This window comes from Dipodomys spectabilis, unplaced genomic scaffold (assembly GCF_019054845.1).
Source record: "Dipodomys spectabilis isolate Male_0828 unplaced genomic scaffold, ASM1905484v1 ptg000075l, whole genome shotgun sequence".
NCBI lineage: Eukaryota > Metazoa > Chordata > Mammalia > Rodentia > Heteromyidae > Dipodomys > Dipodomys spectabilis.
Window position 1 is genome coordinate 13001525 of NW_024870752.1, and position 24767 is coordinate 13026291.

The 24767-nt window shown below is 50.3% G+C and overlaps 1 protein-coding gene and 1 non-coding gene across 2 annotated transcripts in view; both read right to left on the bottom strand.

Moving 5' to 3' along the window:
- Positions 1-20471, bottom strand: part of Stk24 (serine/threonine kinase 24) — an 80174-nt gene extending 59703 nt beyond the window's left edge. Inside the window, exon 1 of the mRNA XM_042682650.1 lies at positions 20373-20471. Coding sequence (XP_042538584.1) covers positions 20373-20414 — 42 coding nt within the window. The 5' untranslated portion in view covers positions 20415-20471. The remainder of the gene's footprint in view (positions 1-20372) is intronic.
- Trnaa-ugc lies at positions 8427-8491 on the bottom strand. Its single transcript has one exon. It is a non-coding gene; the product is annotated as a tRNA-Ala (tRNA).
- Positions 20472-24767: the final 4296 nt, after the last annotated feature.

The window sequence follows — 24767 nt, forward strand, 5'->3', positions numbered from 1 at the left end:
GCGGGGTGCCAGTGGCTCACACCTGTAATCCTAGCTGCTACTCAGGAGGCTGAGATCTGAGGATCACAGTTCCAAGCCAGCCTGGGCAGGAAAGTCCGAGAAACTCTTATTCCCTACCACCAGAAAACCAGAAGTGGCACTGTGGCTCAAGTGATAGAGCGCTCACCTTGAGCTGAAGAGCTCACTGTCAGAGGCAGTGCCCAGGCCCAGAGTTCAAGTCCCACGACCAAAAAAGAACAAAACCAAATGACGCAGAGCAGCAGCCTGCCACTCTCTGTTCCACCATCCCCATGCTGCGGTTCCCCTTGCACTCGTACGGGAGGGTGGCCACCTCAGGCAGGCACAGCATGCGGGTAGCACACTGGTGTGCTTGTGCACAGTGGCAGCGGCAGTGATGTTGCAGGTTGGCTTAGACAGTGCCCTTCCATCCCAGCTCATGGAGCCTTACCATCTGTCACACAGTGACACAGAAATTCCTCACCGAATGTCACAGCCTTCCTTTCTTCCCTGACCATTAAGCAGGAAAAGCCTCTGTCCTGCAACACAAACTACCAGAAACCACCACTGAAGCCTAACTGGGCTGCTCTCTAACACGAAGGTCCCCCACATGAGCTCTGGGACCCACCTGGCCCCGGGCTCGGGGGAAGGAAGCACTCCACTCAAGATGCCCAAGGAAGCAGTGCTCATTTCCACAGTATTTCTGCATAAACTCTTCTGTTTAGTTAAGGGACCCACATTAAGTATTCAAAGTAACATTAACTTATTTCAACAAACAGCCTACAGATAAATGCATTCAATACTCTAACCAATTATCAAGACAGCCTTTTCATCAATTTCTAAATTATGTTCACCAATCAACTTTTTTCCTTTAGGTGGTAGCAGGGTTTAAACTCAGGGTTTGGCACTTAGGCTCTACCGTGTGAGCTATGAAGTCAGCCCTTTCAGCTTCAGTTTTCAGATTGGGTGTCATGACTGTTACCTGGGGCCAGCCTAAGACTGAAATCCACCTCCCACCTTGATGGGATTACAGGTTATGTGTCACCATGCCTTGCTTGTTTTTGTGACTGTCTTGCTTTTACCTGGTGACTCCTGAAGTATGTCCCTTCCTGTCTCCATCTCCCTCAAAGGTGGAGTTTCAGACATAGGAGTCACTGTACCAGCTTATTAATGTCTAACTTGAGTACTTTAAAAGCGTATGTACTTAAATTCTGTATGTCTATATGTAGAACATGACTCTGAACTATGAACTACTAGGAGGATGAAGAAAGAAGAGAAGAAAAAGAGGGTGAATAACTTGCAATACACTGCAACCATGTATGAAGTCACACACACAGGCTCAAGGAAAGCTGCTGGCACAGGAGGGAATGGAGGGGACGGGGACAGGAAGGGAGAAAGCAGCGGAGACAGTTGGTCTGAACAAAGTGCAGCACCATGACAAAGCCTTGTGGTGAAATTAATACACTCTTTTAAAAATAGAAAAATGAGCCCGGGCACCAGTGGCTCATATCTATAATCCTAGCTACTCAGAAAGTTGAGAGATCTGAGGATGACGGTTCAAAGCCAGCCCAGGCAGGAAAGTCCATGAGACACTTATCTCCAATTAACCACTAGAAAACTGGAAGTGGCACTGTGGCTCAAGTGGTACAGCATAGAAGAGCTAAGGGACAGCGCCCCAGGCCCAGAGTTCAAGCCCCATGACCAACAACAAAAAAAAAGAGCCAGGTGCTAGTGGTTCACAAAATCCTAGCTACTCAGGAGGCTGAGATCTAAGGTTTGAAGTCCTGGGACTCATATCTCCAATTAACTAACAAAAAAAGCTGGAAGTGGAGCTGTAGCTCAAGTGGTAGCCTGCTAACCTTGAGGGGAAAAATAGGCTTAGGGACAGCACCCAGATCCTGAGTTCAAGCCCCAGGACTAGCAGAAGTGGAGGGGAGGAGAAGGGAAGAGAGGAGAAGGGAGGAGAGGAGTGGAGAGGGGGAGAAGGGAGAGAGGAGAGGGAGAGGAAGGGGGGAAGTGGGAGGGGGAGTACATGCTATACTACACTACATTCCCAAGTTTAAAACTACCTTTCAACAGCAAATTCCTAAGCAATTTTCTCCAAGTGGAACTGCCTTCAGGAGCCAGGCAGGGACACACACCTGCAAGGCCAGTACTCAGGAGGCTGAGGCAGCAGGGCCTCAAGTTCCAGGCAGCCTGGGTTACCTAGAAAGTTCAGGGCCAACTTAAGCAATGTAGGAAAACCTCATCTTCGAAATCAATTTAAAAATGGTACTAATCAGCCTTGTTCTTATACAAGCACTGGTGATCTTTCTCCTGGCTGGTGCTGTGCTAGCTAAGAAAGAAAACACTTCCAGAACTTTTCTCTCCTATCTTGGAGAACTGCCAGCACCAGGTGGGGACAAGGACTGGCCCCACCCCACCCCCTACCCCCCTTGCCACAGGGCTTAATCCAAGGTTAGGGACACCATGCAAGCCAGGCCAAGTAGCCCTTTGGGCAAGAACAAATGACAAGAGTGCCCATGCCTCCAGATCACATGGGGAAAGCCGGGGCTCCTGGTGGCTGCCTTTATCACAGCGAGGGCACACAGCCCTGTGGCATCCTCTGGCTCATCTGTCCGCCCATGCCACAGTCAGCACTGCTAGCTGTGGACAGGCCAGAGAGCAGAACTCAACTGCAGGTAGAGCCACAGGGACCCACCTGAAAGGTGGCTTTTTTCAGTCACCCAGCACAGTGCCACACCCATCCCCACCTGGCTGGCAGCCAGATGAGTAACCCTCTGCCCTGACTCCGCCCCAAACTCCAGGACCCTGCACGCACTGGCCGTTCACACCCTGTCCTTCAGTCCACTTGTCCAGCAGAATTCCACATCCCCACAGGGTCTTCCTCTTGTCTTGAGCCAGCTGGTGGCCCCATGTTCCATTCACCCACACACAGACACCAGGACACCACCGTGGCCATCATCACCACAGCCTCCTCTTCAGGCCGACAGCTCCTCGCCCTGCCCTGGCCGGCCTCCTGCCCAGCAGCTGCATAGTGGCGGCTGCATGGTGGCGGCAGCACAAGGCCTGCCTCCTCCCTCCACCACGCAGCCGCCCACGGCCAAAACCCACAGCTGGCCTCACTCTACCACTTCACGCTTCCCCAGAAATGGACTTCATATACACCATGTAAAGATCATCTAATCTAAATAGGAAAATGGAAAAAAAAAAAAAAAGGAAGAAAATCATTTGCCAGGAATGTCATACTAAGGGGCAAGATGCTTCCCACACCATGCCTCGGCACTGTCCTCTAGGACCTCTTCAACCTCTCCCCCTTCCTTTCCCTTTATGCCCCACAAAACTGGACTTGTCCAACGTGCCACACCACTTCAGGCCTGTGCTTCTGACATCTCGTCTGTTTGCATTCCCTCCGCCTGGACAAGAAACCCTGCGGGCTGCACTCCAGCATCATTTCCTTATTGCTCTCCACGGCCACCTCCGGAGCTTCAGGGCTCCGCCCCCACGCCTCGTAGGTGCCTCCCACTACTTGTCCCAGCAAAATGAGAGCTACACGCGGGCTTCTGTGACTCCACAGGCTTCTGGAGACAGGATATACCCAGCGCCAGCACCCAGTCATGAGGCAGATCCCCCTACAACCTTGAGCATCCTCTCCTGCATCACCCCACACACAGAAGTGATGCGTGAGGCTGACAGGCACACCCTCCCTCCCTGAGGCCTGCAGCTGCAGGAAGCACTGAGGAAGAAGTGAGTTTCACTGGAAGCCCCAGACCTCAGGGAGGGGGAAAGAGGGAAAGAGGGAAGGAGAGGGGAGGAGGGGGACAAGGGGGGAGGAGAGAGGAGCCCTGCTGTATGAGGGGCACAAGGGAACAGAAGGGCCCAGCAGGCGACAACCAACTCCACTCAGCACAGAGGGACAAGCTGAGCTCCCTCACTCTGCAGATCCATATGGAGAAATACAAATACATTAATCCCTTCCTCCTGTCCACCTACCCCTACTGCTCAGCTTTCCCAACTCAGAATCAAGTGCCTAAGTAAGGACTCCATTCATTTATGCTTATCTAGCCTCTCCTCACGCACACACGCACACACACACACACACACACACACACACACACACACACTGAAATACACACAGTAGTACCAGCCCATGTCCTTTATTCAAGCTTCCAAAACCTAAGTCTCTGAAAATCAACACTGAGGCAACATCTGCTCTGAAGCCATTTCCTATCACACTCTCCATGACACGGGACTACCCACCGCTCCTGCCTGAGCCGGGCGGGACTGTGCAACCAGGCAACTGACGTCAATTCCCCTCACCCACTATGAGCCTTGTACAAGGGGGAAAAACATGTATGATGTATGTCATGAATCAAGAATCACTGCCTCACCACACAAAATGCATACATTGGATCCTGCTATAAAGCAAAATAGTCCTTTTCTGGAATAAATATGAATTCAGAGCAATAAATTTCAAGTCACTATTGTCTGAACACTACACAGTCCTGCAACCTTCTTCTTCTTTTTTTTTTTGGGGGGGGGGGGTGTCTGGTCGTGGGGCCTGAACTCTGGGCCTGGGCACTGTCCCTCAGCTCTTCAGCTCAAAGCTAGTGCTCTACCACTTGAGCCACAGCACCACTCTGGCTTTTTTCTTTTTTGCTTATGTGGTCCTGAGGAATTGAACCCAGGGCCTCATGCATGCAAGGCAAGCGCTCTACCACTGAGCCACCTTCCCAGCCCCTCCTGCAACTTTCTTATCACCTAAAACTTTCAATTTAGTAGAGGCTGAAAACACACAAAATAGGAGCAATAGTTGGGGGAGGAGTGGGAAGCAACTAGAGGGGCTTGTGCTGGCTCTGCTGGGCACCACACCACGTGAGCGTGCCCACAGCCCTGCTATGGAGGTGGGGTTTAGCAAATGTTCCTATCTACAGTGGACACCTCGGTCCTCCAGATCTCTGCCTCCCGAGTAGCTAAGACGACAGGTACCTCCCATCAATTTTGAATCTATAGTTATCACAAGGTAGATCAGCCCCTTACATCTGCTTCAAAGTCACCCAGATACAACAGCAGAAGGAGAGTGGTCTTGAGTCCACGCTCTCTGCTTGCACACATTCACTACAACAGGACAAGCTTCAACAAGTAGCATCACTAAGGATTTCACTCATGAGCATGAGCAAGCTGATGAGGTACAGGAATAAGACAGGGGTGGGGGAGGTTTCCTTTGTCTTAGAGACATCCCTCAGAAGTCTTCTGAGTGGGAGAGGAGGCATGCCGTATATTATAGGAGACGTATTAGCCCATCAGAACACTAAAATAATCCACAGCAGCACTCTGACAGACCAAGGCAGGAGTTCCAGTCTGAGCTGTATAGTGAGATGCTGTCGAGAATGTCAAGAAAGAAAGGAAGCTGAGCATTGGTGGCTCACTTCTATAATCCCAGTTATTCAGGAGGCTGGTCTGAGGACCATGGTTCCAAGTCAGCCTGGGCAGAAAATTCCATAAGACTCTTATCTCCAATTAACCAGCAAAAAGCCACAAGTGGAATGTGGCTCAAGTGGTAGACCACCAGCTTGAACAAAAAACCCAAGCAAGAGCACAAAGCCCTGAGTTCAAGCCCCAGTTCCAGCAAAACAAATGAAAAAGAAAAAGAAACAAAAACAAGAGAGACAGGTTTGAGGGAAAAAAATCTTAATAAAGCTTACATTGTCTAATGTAGTTATGTAGTTACAAATTTTTAGAAAATAAAAATCACCAAAACTCTAAGGAAATGTGGAACCATATAATTCTACACAGAACACAGTAACATGGAGCATCTACATTATGGCTGCAATTACAGAAAGACATATACACATATGACTGTGCAGAACTATGACTAAATGTAGTGAGAATGAACATACATGCTTGTGTTCACTGTCATTTCCTGAGGGATGAAAGATTGCTTGTCCCCACTTCACATTTTTTTTGTCGGTTGTGGGGCCTGAACCCTGGGCCTGGGCGCTGTCCCTCAGCTCTTCAACTTAAGGCAAGTGCTCTACCATTTGAGCCACAGTGCCACTTTTGGCTTTTTCTGCTTATGTGGTGCTGAGGAATCAAACCCAGGGCCTCGTGCATACAAGGCAAGTGCTCTACCACTAAGCCACCTTCCCAATCCCCATTATTTTGAACAGACTGTGCCCAAACAGCGGCCAGGGCAGGCAGTGGAACTGGCAGGCCCCAGCAGATAATGAGCAAGGCCAGCCCTTCCTCCAGCTTCAAAGGCCTCCCTATCACAAGTCCTCCAGCAGAAGGAGTGAGATTACCAGACAGAAGTGCCAAGAGCCAATTTCACAGAACTTCACAAAAGCCTTAATGGATAGCTACAGAAAAGACATTTTAAAAAATAATCTATACAAAGAGCCATGTATACAAATACCGAGGACTTCACCATTTTAAAAGGCTTAAAATATTTAATCATCTAAAATAACTTTCCACTCCAATTACCTTTTAGAATACTGAAGGTAAACATTGCCCTTCTTAGAAACAGAAGGGAGAAGAGTAATTTCTGACCAGCAGTGCTGCAAAGGCAAAGCTCTTTTTAGACAACTGACAAAGTCAGGCTATCGAGAAGTAAACAGTTGTTAGCTACAGTTTGGCTCTAAGTGTACACAATCTGAGCAAGCACAAGGGTTTCCCAGACTCACTCTCAAGAAGTTATTCCACCTTGTAAGAGGCAGGGTCAGGTATCTCTCAGAGAAAAGCGCTCTTCCAGCCAAACTGCTTTAAACTATACAAGTACTTTAAAATTCAAGCCCACACCTGCTACACCTGCTTCTTGCTCTGGAGCCCAGACCTCTGCGGGGGGGGGGGGGGGGGTACCACTTAATAAGTGTGCACACTTTTGGTGTGCTTCCTCTATCTGTGCAGAGATAAACAGTTTCACCCCATCTGTACTCCAGATGACACGAGAGAGAGGAAGGTGTTCTGAATGACAAAGGTCTAGCAAGAGAGTCAGACTTCATTAACAAAGAGCCCAGACTCCTCCACCTCTCCCAACACCCACACTCCCCTAACTCTGCAGTGGGTAGGTTACCCTCGTATTTGAAAAGGCACATCAAAAGCACTTCCCAATTCTTCATGCAATGAACAACTCTAACAAACCTCAAAAAATTAAGTCCTCCCTACTTCCAAAAATAAAACCCTCGGGGCTGGGAAGGTGGCTCAGTGGTAGAGCGCTTGCCTTGCATGCATGAGGCCCTGGGTTCGATTCCTCAGCACCACATAAGCAAAAAGAAAAAATCCAGAAGTGGTGCTGTGGCTCAAGTGGTAGAGTACTAGCTAGCCTTGAGCTGAAGAGCAGAGGGACAGCACCCAGGCCCGACCGGACCCAAAAAATAAAATAAAATAAAACCCTCAAATAAAGTCTGGTAAGAGTGAAGTCTAACCAACTCCATGAGTCTAGCAGACATAGATTACTTCTGAAATATAAATCAAGTTGATTACCTGCATATGAAAGCATAAAGCCCTAAACAATGCAATCATTTGGGTAGGAGTGGTGCACACAGCCTTTAATTCTAGCTACTCAGGATGCTGAAACCTGGAGGATCAACGGTCAAAGCCAGCCTGGGCAGAAAAATTCTTATGACTCTATACTACAAAAATAACCAGCAAAAAAGCTAGGCTGGAGGCCGAAGCAGTAACATATCTGTCAAGCAAGGAAGCAGAGCAAGTGTGAGCCCCTAAGTTCAAACCTTGTGCTGGCTTAAAAAAAAACAAAAGCCGGGCGCTGGTGGCTCACGCCTGTAATCCTAGTTACTCAGGAGGCTGAGATCTGAGGATCGCGGTTCAAAGCCAGCCCGGGCAGGAAAGACCGTGAGACTCCTATCTCCAATAAACCACCAGAAAACCGGAAGTGGCGCTGTAGCTCAAGTGGTAGAGCGCTCGCCTTGAGCTGAAGAGTTGAGGGACAGCGCCCAGGCCCAGAGTTCAAGCCCCACGACCGACAAAAAAAAAAAAAAAAAAACAGCGGGTGCCAGTGGCTTACACCTGTAATCCTAGCTACTCAGGAGGCTGAGATCTGAGGATCAAAGTTCAAAGTCAGCCTAGGCACGAAAGTCCGTGAGACTCTTATCTCTAATAAAAAAATAAACAAACTGAAAACCAGAAATGGTGCTGTAGCTCAGCAGTAGAGTGCTCACCTTGAGCTGAAGAGCACAGGGACGGTAGGCAGGCAGAGTCCAAGCCCTCACAACCAACAAAAAGAAAAAAGAAAAAAAAAACCTGATCTGAAGTATTGTTCTCAGTTCAGAAATTTTTTTTTTTGGGGGGGGGTCTGGTCGTGGGGCCTGAACTCTGGGCCTGGGCGCTGTCCCTCAGCTCTTCAGCTCACGGCTAGTGCTCTACCACTTGAGCCACGGCACCACTTCTGGCTTTTTTTCTTTTTGCTTATGTGGTGCTGGGGAATCGAACCCAGGGCCTCCTGCATGCAAGGCAAGCGCTCTACCACTGAGCCACCTTCCCAGCCCCTCTCAGTTCAGAAATTTAAGTATAGCAGACCTACAGAAATATAAGTAAGCATATTGCCGGTTAAGTGTTAAAGCACAGCACTTCAAGAAGAGCATCAGTTATGATGGAAGAGACAGATAGACAGACAAGGATATATATATACACACTGACCCCATCAGTGACCAGCTCTGCCCTGGGATGCCCCTGGGGTGTGGCACAAAGATCTGAAACGCCTGTGGAAGCAGTCTGAAGCAGGAAGACATGGCCAAGGCTGGCAGCAAGAGCCAGAGCTCTCCTCACAGCTGTTCTCCTCCAGCTAAAGAGTGCTGGCTCTTAGAACCTTGGTGTCCCAGACCTTCGCCAGTAGGCCTTGCTGATTACCCCAGCACAAAGTAGCTCACCCACAGACCCCCCTCCCACAAGGTAAGAACAGCAGACTGCAGAAATCTGTGTTTTCCAGTCTGGCATATACACAGCAAGGCCAAAGGCACACATACTTTTTCCAGCCAGGCAGCACAGGAAGCAGGATGGAGCAGATGGGAAGAGAACCCCCCTACTGGTGGAACTGCTGAAGTAATTCCTTACACTCCCACATCTTTTTCTTTTTAAAATTACCTCTTAGGAGGTATTTGGGACAGGGATCCTGCATGGAACACACCACGGGAATGTGCCAACAATGCCTTGCTTCGTCGGGGCTTTAGCAACTTGGACTTTGTCCCGCTGAACATGTTTTCAAAGTTCTCCACCACAGTACCTAAAATAGCTGCTGGCCAAGGCTCAGTTCCCGAGTCCTGACTATTTTTCCTTTGTGATCAGTGGCAGATTGCTGTAAATCTTGACCTGAGAAAGTACCCTGTTCTCAAACAGGCAGCCACATCAAGACTGCACCCCAAAAGCAGTTTCTCTGGCTTAGATGTACGTCCTTTGAGTCCTTCATCCACTAAAGTCTCACGGACTTACGGCAGCAGAGACCCCAACATTGCTTGGGGGAGGTCCATAGCACCCGTACCCGTTGGCAAGCCTACCGTATCTGCCACACATCCGTGCCCAAGTCCTGCGCTGGCCACCATGGAGCTCAGTGGCCTGACTGCTGTGGCCTCTTCCCTCCCAAGAAGCTCCCATTTGGTTCCAGTCCACAGCTGGGCCACCCAAAACATGACCAAATTCACCACCACTTCCTAAGATCCCATAGGGCTCCCTGAAATGGCTCAGTTCCCACACGATTTTGGAATCAGAAATGGAAAAGCACTACGGAGGACTGCAATTTTCCGTTCAAGTTAGGAAGGTGGAGGTCACTGGTGTTGAGAGAGACAAAAAGCAATAATTTTTTTTAATATTGCCATTTATTTAGAGAGAAGAAATAAAAGGCAAAAAAAGTCACATGATGAAGAGAACAGAGACTCAGAATCCCTCCCACTTTATAGTACAAGGCAGCCAGCACCATGGCCTGGAACCCAGTCCACCTACCTGGTCCTGGCTCACTCACCTACACACTGAAGACAGCACTGCGCAAGCACGGTCGATCCTCATTTCCCACTATGGTCAGAACAAAGGATTTTCCCTTTACAAGGACTGAAAATTTCCCATAGGGAAAGAAGCAGGAAGACTGCAGCTCTGAGGTGCAGACACTGGGAAGCAGGTAGTGGGGAGATGGGATGGAAGACACCAGGGAATCTATGAAGAAAGAAACATGAATTGCCGGGCGCCACTAGCTCACGTCTGTAATCCTAGCTACTCAGGAGGCTGAGAGCTGAGGATCACAGTTCAAAGCCAGCTCAGGCAGGAAAGTCCATGAGACTCTTATCTCTAATAAACCACCAGAAAACCATGAGTGGCGCTATGACTCAAGTGGTAGAGCGCTCTCCTTGAACTGAAGAGCTGAGGGACAGCACCCAGGCCCCGAGTTCAACCAACACAACTGACAAAAAAGAAAAGAAAAAGAAACATGTGGCCCTGGCTGCTGGAAAGTCCAAGGTAGAGAAGCTGCATCTTCCTGCTGGGCTGCCACTGCGTGTGTCACCTCTGATCTCTGCTCAAAAGCTCCATCCATCAGGGGAGCCTCACTGCCTGTCAGGGGCCCCACATCCAACACACATGAAGACACAGATTTGGGGATCAAGCTTTCCAGCACATGGATTGGGGAGAAGGGGTGCATTAGACCCACATTCGAAAATAAACTAGAGCTGGAGAAAGCAAAGCGTCAACTTAGTTCACAGTACTGAATCCCCTGCTCTCCGGAACTGTCCGCACCAAGCATACAGAGGCACCTGAAGCCAGTGAGCCAGGCAGGGAGGGAGAGTCAGGTCAGGACGAGGCTAGACAACCAGAAGGCCTGGCCCGTGCCCTGCCACCATGCACACGCATGCGCGCATGTGGCCTTCTCCTCACCCTGCCAGGGATACCGCGGACATGTTCTCTAGGCAAGAAGAGAAAAGCAGGGCTGTAGGCGGGGCGGGGCAGTGCTGCATGGGATACCACCCCTGCACCCACCCCTCCTCCACACACTCAAGTGAAGCACACGGCTTCTGATAAGAGATGGAAAAGGGGGTCGCCATGATGCCGTGGTGGAAAGAACCAGTCCAGAGGTAGAAGGCCAGAAGGTGCGCAGGGGACATGGGGATGTCCGCAGGCCCAGAGGATGGGGGGAGGGGTTCTGGGGACTCAGTGACCTCAGCACATGACCCAGATGGGAGAAGAAAACTCCCACTCCTTCCACACCAGATCCCAATGTGAGTCTAGTCTACTACCAGACAAGAACCGTAAGCTTCCTCAGGAAGTGGGGGAAATGACCAAGCCAATTCTTGCCTGCCCCGTCCAACAAGAATGCCTAATAGTAATAGCTCTAAGGGCAAAAAGCCCCTTGCAGCCAGGTAGGGTGGCACACAACTGTAATGCCAGCACAGGGTACACAATGAAAGCCTGTCTCAATAACAAACCCAAGTGCAGGACTGTGCAATCCTCACTCGTAAGGATTAGAAGACACTCAAGGGCGGTTTATTTCACAAGAAACAGAGATCAAATCCAACAACAAAAGAAAGAGAAAAAGTAGAACCTTGGAGAAATAGAATCGCGCATGGGAGATAAAAGCAGATATTTCAAGCAAAGCCAGAAGACTACAATAAAAAAGGAGCATCCTGAGAATCAAAGAGCTTAGATTTTAAAAATCAAGAGCAGACGTGAAATACAGACTAGAAGAGCTGATAAAGTTGAGACAACTGCCCAGAAAGCCAAGCGAAAATAACACCAGAAAATTGCTTTTTTACAGGGTGAGAATGGACCAGTCCAGGAGCCCCAGGCTCCAAGTGAGACGCTCAGAAGGGGAGAACACAGAAATGGAGGAGGGGAATCAAAGAAAACGCAACAGAAGCCGGGCGCTGGTGGCTCACGCCTGTAATCCTAGCTACTCAGGAGGCTGAGATCTGAGGATCACGGTTCAAAGCCAGCCCGGGCAGGAGAGACCGTGAGACTCCTATCTCCAATAAACCACCAGAAAACCGGAAGTGGCACTGTAGCTCAAGTGGTAGAGCGCTCGCCTTGAGCTGAAGAGCTGAGGGACAGTGCCCAGGCCCAGAGTTCAAGCCCCTGACCGACAAAAAAAAAAAAAAAAAGAAAACACAACAGAAAAGACCAGAGCTGCACAACCTCGAGGACTGTCACAACAAGTGAAAGCAGACTGGCGCTGGCACCAAGGCACAAAATGGCGCTGGCACCAAGGCACAAATGGCACTGTCTTGATGCTAGTCTTGGACAGAGCACAGGGAGCCATTCCTGTCCTACAAGGACGCCATTCCATCCCACAGGAAGCCCAATGCTGGCATGCAGTCCAGCACGAAGCCACCCCAGAGGCTCAACACGTGGACTCGTGCAGTCCAAGTTCCAGAGGCCCTCGGGGAGTGACAGCACACACACATAATCCCAGCATTCCAGAGGGTCATGGGTTCCGGGCTACACAATGCAACCTTGTCTCAAAAAGGAAAAAAAAAATTCTGGAGCACTGAGATGCAGCTCGGTGGTAGAGTGAGCAACTCAGGGGTGCATCCCCAGTACTGAAAAAAATAAAAAATTATAAGGAAATAATGTTTACTAATGACTTTATACCAACCAGGTCAAATTAATTATCCATGGAAGGAAAAGGTAAAAATAAAGACATGTGCTCTGTTTACAGAAGAACTGAGTACACCACACCAGGCAAGAAGGCAGGATGGCAGGAAGTACAGGAAAACAGCAGCAGGAGGGACCTGGAGAGAAGGCAGAAAGCACAGAGGATGGAGCAGTGCGTCCCCGTGCTCACCAGGCTTTGGGGAGGCCCGCACAACAGGCTCCAGCTCAGCCTTCTAGAAGTTCCCACTGCCAGTACACTCCCATTCCCACTGCCAGTACACTCCCATTCCGGCTATCTGAAAAACAATCGTGGGGGGGGTATGATTGGGTGGGAGGGAGGGGGGAGGCTGGGAAGGGAGGTGAAGGGTAAACAAAGGAGGAGGATGCAATGCTTGGTAAGAAATGTATGCATTATCCTGCCCATGTAATTGTAACCCCTCTGTACAGTATGTTCTCAAATAAAATAAAATTTAAAAAAAAAAAAAAAAAAAACAATCGTGGCTGCTACTATAGGTGGCAGCATTCACACACACTGACCTAACCAGAGTTACCCTGCGACTTCACTGGAAGAGGAGAGTGGCAATAAGAAAACTAAATCCTTACCTACAAAAGGCCAAGTCCACAGATGATGCATGCCTGAAACCCAAACGCACAGCAATGTCTAAATGTTCTCCATCAACCAGGGGGAGCTAAAAGGGGCAGACTGGGGTTTGAATTTGAATTTAGGGCTCATTCTTGTTCAACCTCGCCCCACTGCTGACCCATGCCTCCAGCCCTTTTTACACTGGTTGTTTTCCAGCCCAGGTATGTACGTGGATCATGATCTACCTATTTTTTACTTCCTGTTGTAACTAGCATGACAGGCCACCATGCCCAGACTCTACTGAGATGAAGTCTCTCAAGCTTCTCTTCCTGGACTGTTCTTCCATCTTCCCAGTAGTTAGCAATATACGCATGAGCTACCAGCATGTGGCTAACCTGAATGAATTCTTTGGAGGGGTCTGGAACATTTGCTTCTAATGGCAGATGCAGGATTGTTCTTGCTAGTATTTCACATAGCACCCGGTGACCAAATATCCTTCAAGAAGGCTTAGATGAGATAGATGTTCTATTGGCTGGGGGCATGTGATGTCTGTGCTTGGTGACTGTCCATCCCTGTTTGTGGTTTGTACCTTCTTGGAGCCACCATTCTGATGGTGTAGTGGTGATGCCTCTTCCCATGTGTGTTGAAGGGGCCCTTCAGGCAGCTGTTGGTTCCAGATGTGGTAGGACAGTTACCGAGGGCTGAACACTGATTTTACATGGCACGCCCTCCAGGCCAGAGTCCAGGAGTCTCACAGCGCCTTGCCACTCAGCTCTTTATTTGGGCAGATTTTTCCTGTGATTCAGATTTGCCCACTTGGAAACTCATACCTACAGGAAGTAGGCTCCACCCGACCCTCCCTGCTAAAGCTTTTTATGGGCCTTAGATGGAGTGGTAATCACTAATGGAATCTTGTGTGTGGCCAGAGCGAGCTTAGGAAATAGAAGCACATTCTCCCTCTGCTGTGGTGCAGCTAGACACAGGGAGCAGGCCCGTCTGTAGCCTTCATGGCTAGTAACTTATGTCTTTGTAGTGGAATGTATTAAACATCTCAGTGCCAAATGTCTTGGGTGGGAGGATACCTAGGTCCTGGTCATTCCCAGTGGTAAATTACTCCTTGTTTTGGAAGGCTTAGATTAGGGAAAATAAAGCAAGGCTTACATTTGCTTGCTACATAGCATACAATGTCCCATGTCTCTGATTACAAGGCTGTGGACACCTGTAACACTGCTGATTCAGATATCCCTTGTGTATTTTTTTGCAGGGTCTTATGTTTGTTTAGGGTGCTTAAGTGGGGGGGAAGGGGGGGAAGATAACTTAAAACCAGGCACTGGTGACTCACACCTGTAATCCTAGTTACTCAGGAGGATGAGATCTGAGGATCACAATTCAAAGCCAGCCGGGGCAGGAAAGTCCAATTTACCACCAGAAAGCCAGAAATGGGGCTGTGGCTCACATGGTAGAGCACTTGCCTTGAGCTAAAGTGCCCAGGCCCAGAGTTCAAGCCCCACAACTGAACAAAAAAACAAAAACAAACAAACAAAAAATCTTAAGGCACCAGGGGCTCACGCCTATAATCCTAGCTACTCAGGAGCCTGAGATCTGAGGATTGCAGTTCCCTATAATCCTAGCTACTCAGGAGCCTGAGATCTGAGGATTGCAGTTCAAAGCCAGCCCAGGCAGAAAAGTCCCTGTTAGACTCCTATCTCCAATTAACCACTCAAAAACCAAAAGTGGCACTGAGGCTCATGTGATAGAGTGCCAGCTTTGAGCACAAAGAAGCTGAGTTCAAGCCCCGCAACCAATAACAACAACAACAAAAAAAAATCAGCAACTGTGGCTCAAGCCTCTAATCCTAGCTACTCAGAAGACTGTTATCTGTAGATCGAGGTTATAAGTCAGCCCAGGGAGAAAAGTCCTCAGGACTCCATCTCCAACTAATCAGTAAAAAAGCTGAGCTAGAAGCATGGGTCAAGTGGTAAAACACCAGCCATGAGTAGAAATAGCCAAGTGAAAACATAAGGCACCGTGTTCAAGACCCAGTATCGGAGCCAGGCGCCAGTGGCTCACGCCTATAATCCTAGCTACTCAGGAGGCTGATATCTGAGGATCTCGGTTCAAAGCCAGCCTGGCAGGAAAGTCTGTGAAGCTCTTATCTCCAAAAAAACCACCAGAAAACCGGAAGTGGCGCTGTAGTTCAAGTGGTAGAGCGCTAGCCTTGAGCTAAAGAGCTGAGGGACAGCGCTCACGCCCAGAGTTCAAGCTCCATGACCCAAAAAAAAAAAAAAGACCCAGTACAGAAAGAAAAAAAAATCTGATATCCTTCCCCAACCAAAATAAGAGAATGTGACTGACCCTGTGGTAGAACACCTGCCAAACATGCTCCAAGGCCACACAGGTTCAATCCCCAACACTACCAATCATCTCTCAAGAAAAAGGAGTCCTTACATTGTTGCAAGGTGGTGACAGAGACGAAGGAACCTGAAAGCCTGAGAGAAGTGTACCACTTACAAAGCCAAGTTCCAGTGGCCGTTAAGGGGCGTCTTTACTTCCTTGTATCTCCAGCGGCACGGCCAGCAGGCAAAAGCTGTAAACTAGCAAAGGGGGTACATACAGGGCTAAGACTGTACACTGTCCCATGAGGTCAGACCACCTGTGTCTTTGTGAAGCCTGTGTCACCTCGGCTGCCCAAGGACACCTGAGCGCCCCACCATTCTCTCCCCTGGTCTCAAGTCCCCAAGGCCTTCTAAGACGGCCGTCTGTCTACCCAGCGCCCACCTACAGCTGAGAACAGTCAGTCAGGACAGAGCAAAACTGCCCTGCCTCCCACTGCCCAGAGCCCAGCCCTGGCCCCAGCTAGACGGTAAACCCCATCCCAGGCCTGTGCCCCACACTACAATGCAGCCCAGTCATACACCTGCAATCTGCTCAGGAGCGCCCCTCCAAGCAATCAGGCCCCACAGCCCAGACCTCCGCTGGCTTCTGCCTAGAGCAGGGCTGCAAGACCCTGAACCCAGGCCGCACAACAGTCTTATCTCAGGGTGCTCTCAGCCTAAACGCCAGCATGCCAGTTGGGACATTCCCACTTGGGACACTCCATGGGGGCTAATGGCATCAAGGCAACACAGCAGGATTTCCCAAAGAAACAGCAATTAAGACACTGGGGAAATGTGACATGCAAGGTAGGGAAGAATGCTGGAGCACTTAAGTACAATTACATGCAGCTGTCCTATTAGACTTCTTCTCCTGGCCTCTCCAGTCATTAAAGGCCTCAGTACCCCCAGAGTACTCCTCACAGCAGGGGTAGGTTACCCCAAGTAACAAGGAAAGAGGAGGGGAGGTAGGATGCCAGCAACAATAGCACTGTAAGTGTTCAGCTAAGAAGCAGAGTATCATCAATTTATAACCCTGAAACATTCTGAATTAACTCATGCTCCTGCTATATCTGTGATCTCTCTAATTAAGGTAGTGTTCACAAACCAGTGGGCTGTGGACTCCCTTCAGTGTTGCAACCAGCTCCCTTTTGTAAATAAAACGCATTCCAACAGTGCCTCTCAAGTGCTAGGAAGCAGCTGTCTCCTCAAACTTGAGTTTCTGGACCTGATGCAAATTTTCCTACAAGGGTCACAGTCCATAGAAGTTAAAAAGATGGGCCGGCACTGGTGGCTCACACCTGTAGGCTAGCTGATCAGGAGTCTGAGACCTGAGGATCCAGGTTCAAGCCAGCCAGAGCAGGAAAAGTCTAAGACTCTTTATCTCCAATTAACCACCAAAAAAAAATCAGAAGTGGAGCTGTGGCTCAAGTGATAGGCTCTAGCCCTGAGTTCAAGCCTCAGTACCAGCACACACACAAAAAAATTGAAAGGTGCTTGGTAAAATTCTGTACAATAAATCTCTAAAACACAAGTTCTTTTTTTTTCTTTTCTTCGTCGGTCCTGAGGCCTGAACTCTGGGCCTGGGTGCTGTCCCTCAGCTCTTCAACTCAAGGCTAGCACCCTACCACTTGAGCCATAGCACCACTTCCGGGTTTTTTCTGCTTATGTGGTGCTGAGGAATTGAACCCAGGGCCTCATGCATGCAAGGCAAGCACTCTACCACTGAGCCAACTTCCCAGCCCCACTCAAATTCTTTTAAAGCACAATTTATGCAGACTCAAGGATAGCTGTGCACCAGCCTTTAAGTGAAGCCATGCCTGAATATTCAAGGGACACAGGAACACGTGCAGAAACCAACCAACCCATTTCTTTGTATTTATTCATAGTTATCACACTCGACTCATTATTTTGACTTTTCTCCCTAGGGTAATACAGAACTGGAGTACAGAAGGGAAAAAAGGAAAAGACAAGCAAACTTCATTAAACATTCAGCTGTACAGCTATTAATCCCCCTAGCCAAAGACTACACCGTGGTGGTCAATAATAGCTGCTGGTTGAATAAATAAAACATCCATTTTGTGCTCCTAATTTCTTCAGCAAGTACAATCTGGAATGAAATGATCTGTAATGTTCGTAAAAGTAACAATAAAACACCAATACCGTGCTGAGTGGGAGTATGAGCTTCAAGACAAGAAAGACCTGTTTTCCAATCACATATTTTTGCCTCACAATGTACTCCTTTAACCTGGATCCACTCAATTTAGTTTCCACAGCTTTAAATGTTGTAATACCACTGCCTCACTAGGTGCCAGTAAGAATCAAGAGGCATAAAAAAAAATTATTTGCAAGATGTAGAAAAATAGTCTTCACACTAAAATGGTCCTTCATTTGGCATACTCTGTAAGCATTCTTGCTTAGGCCTCCGAATTCACTATACCGTCTTTCCAAACCTTTAAGCCAATTTCTTATAAGCCCTTGTCAGGAGACATGGAAGAGGGAGGGGACTGAGATCCAGAGGAAGGAGGATGTCAACTTCTCCAGTTTTATCCTGCCAGTCAAAGCTAGGTGTACCTTTAATTTAATCCTCACCAACAGCTCTTAAGGAAGCCTTCTAGGGCAATTAGCAACTACTAATTCCAAGTTGAAATTAAATGTTGGTTTTTTTTTCTGTGAGGGAGTAAGCACCAAATTGTATCGTGAATTCCTGTACAAGTACAGGAATGACCATCAGAAGTTACTTAATACTCTGAAGCTAGCACTGCTGAAAACTCTTGGTCTTTCCTACTGAGAAAAATGTTATCTTTATACTATTGAGAAATTAAACACAGCTCCCCTGTCAAGAACGTGTAGGAAATAACTCTCTCTTTGAGAGGCCAATCTGTTTCCAAGATTAAGAATTTGGGCCCTGCCTGGTGACCTGTAATCTTAAGGTACTCAGGAGGCTGAGATCCGAGTCTTGTGTTCAAAGCCAGCCAGGGTAGGAAAATCCGGAAGACTCTTATCTCCAATTAACTACTAAAAAAAGCAGGAAGTGGAGAAACGGCTCACACAGTAGAGTACCCGCCTTGAGTGAAAAGGCTAAGAAACAGCACTCAGGCTGTAAGTTCAGGAACCAGTACTGGCACGTGAAAGAGAAAGTGCAGAGAGCAGAACTACCAGGCTACCATCTAGTACTAATTTAGCCAGAAGGATGCTCTAATACCTTCCTCAAACTGCCTCACTGTCCACAAACACACACTGCCCAAGTGAGATATTTGTGAGTGTGCTAGATCAGGGCTGGACCACAGTCCCATTAATATGTTGTAATACTCTGTTGAAAAGAAATATTGATTTTTTTAAAAAAAAGAATTGTAAATGTTACAAGAAGTCCTTCTTGCTCTGCTGGTTAAGAATCGCTTTTTCACCCAATTCACCCTGACCTTCACGTCTCTACATGTAAACCAAAGCGGGAGCTTCAGGAAACACCAAGAAGCCACATGATTTTTTTTTTTTTGGTGGGGGGGCCTGGTGGTGAGCAGCAGCTTAGTTTCTAAATGCATGTTAAATGTAAACCTCTTCAAGTTGAGACTCTCCTCCAACTCTATTCCCAATCACTTTCCGGATACTGAGTTTATTATCCCTTAAGAAGACGACACCGCACACCAGAAACAAGACTGAACATTCCAGCTGCCATTAACCGGGTAACTGTTGAGTTCCTATTTTTCCGGATTTCAGATCTCAACAATGAAATCCAGTCTTCCCTCTCAGTGGGAGGAGGAAGGGAGTTAAGTTCACTGGAGTTGGAGGTAGGGGAGGTCCTCAGACCCTGGGTAAGGGGTGAGCGGAGGGTGTCAGATACTGCCTCCATACAGCCTAAGTTCCCTCCCCCCTCCCCGGGAACCCCACATCCCAGCCCTGGAGACAGAGACAAGAGAGAGAGGAGCCTGTTGCCATCTATACAATAGCAATCCACTTGGCTGTCGATGTCCTCTGGAAGTCCTCGTGCTGCCTCGCCCGGTGCCCCGGCTGGGGCGAGCAGGGCTGCGATGGCAATACCCGGCCACGGAAAGAGCGCTCGCAACCGCGACAAGTTAGCCAAGCAACCGCGGGGTTTTATTCCGCCAAGAGCTTCAAACAAGTCCCTAATGGCGAACAACTTGAACGACACGTTCGCCTAGATCTGAAATGCAACGTCTCCGTCCCTCCCTCCCCCTCCTCCATTAAAAAATAAAAATACAATGAAAGTCACCGGCAGGCCGGGATGCCCGCGAGTGTGGACGGGCGCGGGGCCGGCCGAGAACCACCGGCCCGCTGCCCAACTCAGCTCCCGGGGTGGCGGCCGAGCGTCCCGGCGCCCGCGGCGGGCCTGGGTGCGGGGCTCCGCGTCCCCCTCCGCCCGCGCCTCCGGGCGCCCCGCCCCGCCCCTCCCAGCCCGGCCGAGGCCCTCGCGCGACTCCGGGGAGGAGGGAGGGAGATCGAGGACACCCCCCCCACCCAGCCCGCCCGGGACTCGGGGGGCCAGGCAGGGCCTCCAAGGGCATTTCTCCCTTCCCTCCTCCCGGGGACGGGCCCGCAGCAAACAGCGGGACTTGGGGCTCCGACACCCCCAGGTTCCGACGCAGGCCGCGGGCCCCACCACGCAGGCTCAACCCCCCACCCCGACACCCCAGACGCCAGGGCTCGGGCAAAGCCGGGCCCCCTCCCTCGCGCCGGAGCCCCTCCCCGGCGCGACCCCGGAAGGGAGCGACCCCGGAAGGGAGCGAGGGGGGCGCCGTGTTTACAACCGCCAAGTTGCCGCTTCCGCCCGGCCGCGTCCCCGCGACCCCGCGTCCCCGCGCCGGCCGCCTGCCTACCTGCATGCCCGGCAGGCCCGACTGCACCGGAGAGTGGGCCATGGCCTCCGACGGCCGGGCCGCGGCGATCCGCGGGCGGCGGAGCGGGCGGGAGCCCGGGGCGGGCAGGGGCCCGAGGCCGCCGCACCCCGGCGGGCGGAGGCGGGGGTGGGGGGGATCTCAGCGACGGACGGCGGGCCGCGTCTCCATGCACCGCGCCCGGCGGGGTGGGGGGGAGGCTGCGAGGGGCGCGGGGCCTCGCGCGAGCCGCTCCCGCTCCCGCTGCGCCGCGGGGCTGAGCTGGGCTGGAGCCGGACGGCCTGGGCCCGCGCGCGGTGGCCGCCTGGAGCCGGAGTGGGCGCGCACAGCCGGCCCAGCCCGCGAGCGCCGCGGCGCCCCGCCCCGCCCCGGCCCCCGCGCCGCCCCCGCGGCCCGGCCGGGGACCCCGCCCCGCGCTTCCGGGAGCGGTGGGGGAGGGAGAGGCCGCGGCCGCCCGGGCGCCCTAGGCCGCGCGGAGCCTGCTGCTCGGCTCGGGTTCCCGCGGCTCCCGCGAGCGCGAGCGCGCGGCGCTTGGAGGAGGGGGGCCTCGGCGGGGTGGGGAGGGCTGGGGGAGGGGACCTCGGCGGGGCGGGGAACCGGGGAGGAGGGGGCGGGGACTTCGGCTGAGTGGGGAGGGGGGAGAGGGGTCCGGGGTGAAGAGGGGGAGAGGGGACTTAGACGGGGTGGGGAGGGGGAGGGAGAAGGGGCGGGGACTTCGGCGGGGAGGGGAGGGTGACCTCGGCGGGGAGGCGGGAGAAGGTTTGGAGGAGGGGACCTCGACGGGGCGGGGCGGAGGGGGACGGGGCGGGGCGCGCGGGGAGGGAAGGGGCCGAGTCCTGGCTTAGCCGCCTGCGCCACGGGCCTCCCCGCAGCACCCCAACTCCTGTCCTGCCAGGGTCTCCCTGCCCCGGGGCCGCGCGCCCTCCCCATGGGCCCCCGAAGAAGGGGGCCTGGCGACCCGCGGCACCGGGTCTGGGCCCCCCCGCCCCCGAGGGTGGCCGGGCGGAGCTTCTGCAGTGTCAGGGTGAAGTTTGCCGCCAGCCCCAGAAGGAAACCCAACGGGGTGGATGCCCGGTGCGTGCGCCCGCCCCGGAGCGCCGGTGTGGGGACAGCGTGGAGGTGCGGGGCTGGGCCCCCCCCCCGCCATCGTCGGCCCACTGGGACGGAAAGTGGGGTGCGGAGGGGCAAGGAGGAAGGCAGGACAATGGGAGGAAATCACGTCTAGACTCTACCCGGTCCTGTCGCTCGGGAACTAGGGAGACTGGAGCAGGGAGGACAGAGACCCGAGACGACAGAGACCAGGGAGGACAAAGGAGGAACTGAATCAGCTCATCGCCCGGAGGTGCTGCTGCCGGCGGGACCCTGGGGCCGCAGTCTTGCCCCTGAATGCTCCTTTTGGAGCATTCAACCAAGCCAGGTTAGACGCCGAGGAGTGCCCCAAAATTGCTGAAATCTCCCACCGAGTTGTTATTGCATCCCAAACCGCAGTTCCCTCAGATCTCTGGATCCACAGGAAAGGGAAGGGGATGCTGAAACTTAGTCCCTGCTTTCCCTTTGGAAATGCGAAGCCTGCCCCAGAGGACCTCCCCCGCCCCCCCATGTGCTCATGGTAGCCACTGATCACTTAACTGAGAAGCGGGGTCACCCCTCTGTAGGGCTGAAAACAATGTGATGAGTAGAACACTAAACCCCAAACCTCGGTATCCAGAAACAGTATATACATTTGTTACCTGAAAAATATTGATGCGACCTATAATCTTAAACTACTCAGGAAACTGAAATTTGAGGATTGTGGTTCGAAGCTAGCCTAGGCATGAAACTCTTATCTCCAATTAACCACCAAAAAGCCATAAGTAGCACTGTGGCTCAAGTGGCAGAGAGCTAGTCTTGAGCCCAAAAACTCAAGGACAGCACACAGGCCCTGACTGGCAAAATGTGTGTGTGTATGTGTGTGTGTGCATGTGCATGTGCGTGCATGCCAGGCACCTTGACTCATGCCTGTAATCCTACTCAGGAGGCAGATCTGAGGATTGTGGTTCAAAGCCAGCCTGGGCAGCAATGCCCACGAAACCCTCATCTCCAAGTACCCACCCAAAAGCCACAAGTGACCTATAGCTCAAATAGTCTAGCCTTGAGCACAAAAATCTCAGGAGCAGAGCTCAGGCCCTGAGTTCATAGAGGTAGGACCAGCACAAAAAAAATAAATAAAATAGCTGGGCACTAGTGGCTCACACCTGTAATCCTAGCTATTCAGGAGGCTGAGATCTGAGAACTACAGTTCAACGCCAGCTCAGGCAGGAAAGTCCATGAGACTTATCACCAATAAACCACTCAGAAAACCGAAAGTAACTCTGTGGCTCAAGTGGTAGAGGGCTCACCTTGAGCTGAAGACCTGAGGGACAGTGTCCAGGCCCAGGGTTCAAGCCTCACGACCAACGCAGGAGGAGAAAAGCAAATAAAATAAATGGGTGCATACGCATTTATAGAATCTAGACTTTTTTTTTTTGGTCAGTCATGAGGTTCAAACTGAGGGCCTGGACTCTCTTCCTGAGCTCTTCTGCTTAAGGTTAGCACTCCACCACTTTATGCCACAGTACCCCTTCTGGTTAATTGGAGATAAGAATTTCTCAGACTTTCCTGCCCCAGCTAGCTTCAAACCACTGATGGGATTTCAGCAGCCTAAGTATCTAAGATACAGGCATGAGCCATTGATGCCTGGCAGAACTAGACTTTAAAGACATACATACATCCATACATATATACATATACATATATATGCATGTGTACATAGAACCTGATTGTAGACTGGAGATAAAGAAGGGGTGGGAAAAAGGATAGAGGCTGAATAATATTGAACTCATTCACACCTGTGTATGAGGATCACATAAGGAATCTCACTAAAAGCTGTTGAAAGTAGAGGTAGGAGTAAGGAAAGAGCAATAAAGTGGCTTACTCTGATTTAAATACAATATAAACACATGGGAAATACCATGGTAAAACCCCTTGGTAGAATTAATGTACACTAAGAAAAATGAATGAATGAATGAGAGAAAAGTAAAACATGCTCTGTTAGGGTTGAGGAACCAGAGTGAATAGGTCTCTGTACTTTATAGGCACGTGTAAAAATAGAATAGTGAAATCTGTTGAAATTCTAAGGAGTGAAGAGTGATGGAGGAGGACTATAGTAAGAGTGATTGGTGAGTGAGGTTGGGTACCTTGTATGCATTAATAGACTATAATTACATGTATATATAATGACAATACACAATAGATATGCAATAACATTGTATAGAATACAATTAATGTGGTGAATAAAATAGTGAATAAAGAGATAAGTAGCAAAATGTCCACGATCATCAAACAACCCCTTTTTTTTGGCCAGTCGTGGGGCTTGAACTCTGGGCCTGGGCACTGTCACTGGGCTCCTTTTGCTCAAGGCTAGCGTTCTGCTTTCAGCTTTTTCTTTGATTAATTGGAGATCCTCAGATCTCAGCCTCCTGAGTAGCTAGGATTACAGGAATTACAGGCTGGAGCCATGGTCACTTGGCACACATCCACACTCTTCAACCTCAGGTTGTACCCCAAGTAACCTGTCCTCAGAAAACAACCGGGAAATGCATAAGAACGTATAATACAACATGCAGTGAGTGGGCTAGGCCTATATTCCTAACTACTAAGTGTGCTGAGATCCCGAGGATCACAGTTTGAAATGAACCAGGACAGAAAAGTCCTGGAGACTTCATCTCCAAAGTAACCAGAAAAAAAAGCTGTGCTGAAAGTAACCAGAAAAAAAAGCTGTGCTGAGGCATGGCTCAAGTGGTAGAATGCTAGTGGAGCAAGTTCAAGGCCCTGATTTAAAATCCCAGTCCCTGAAAATAAAAGTTTAATTAGTAAAGTGATATTTACAAGCATCAGAAAACTAAGAAGAGCTGAAAAGAGTCTTAACAGATAAAATGAACAGTATATTGAGTATGCAATACATATTATAGGATCATTAAAACACTTCAGTAGGATACACATTTAGTAATGTGGAGAAATATGTTCATTATGCATTGTTAGGACAACCAGGTATAAAATACATTGTAGTCTGATCAAAAGCTACTATACTTCATCTATGTAAAGTGTAGTGTATGTGTATGTGTGTATGTGTGTGGTGTGTATAGAAAAGCCTAGATGTATGTACACCAAGATTTAGCAGTCCTATCCCCATAATTAAGGAGAATGTCTTCAGTGACTGCAAGGCAGAGCTGGGTAGGAGAGGAAATGAGCTATGATTATTTACCATAGAAAGTGAGCAACAGGGCTGGGAAGGTGGCTCAGTGGTAGAGCGCCTGCCTTGCATGCATGAGGCCCTGGGTTCGATTCCTCAGCACCACA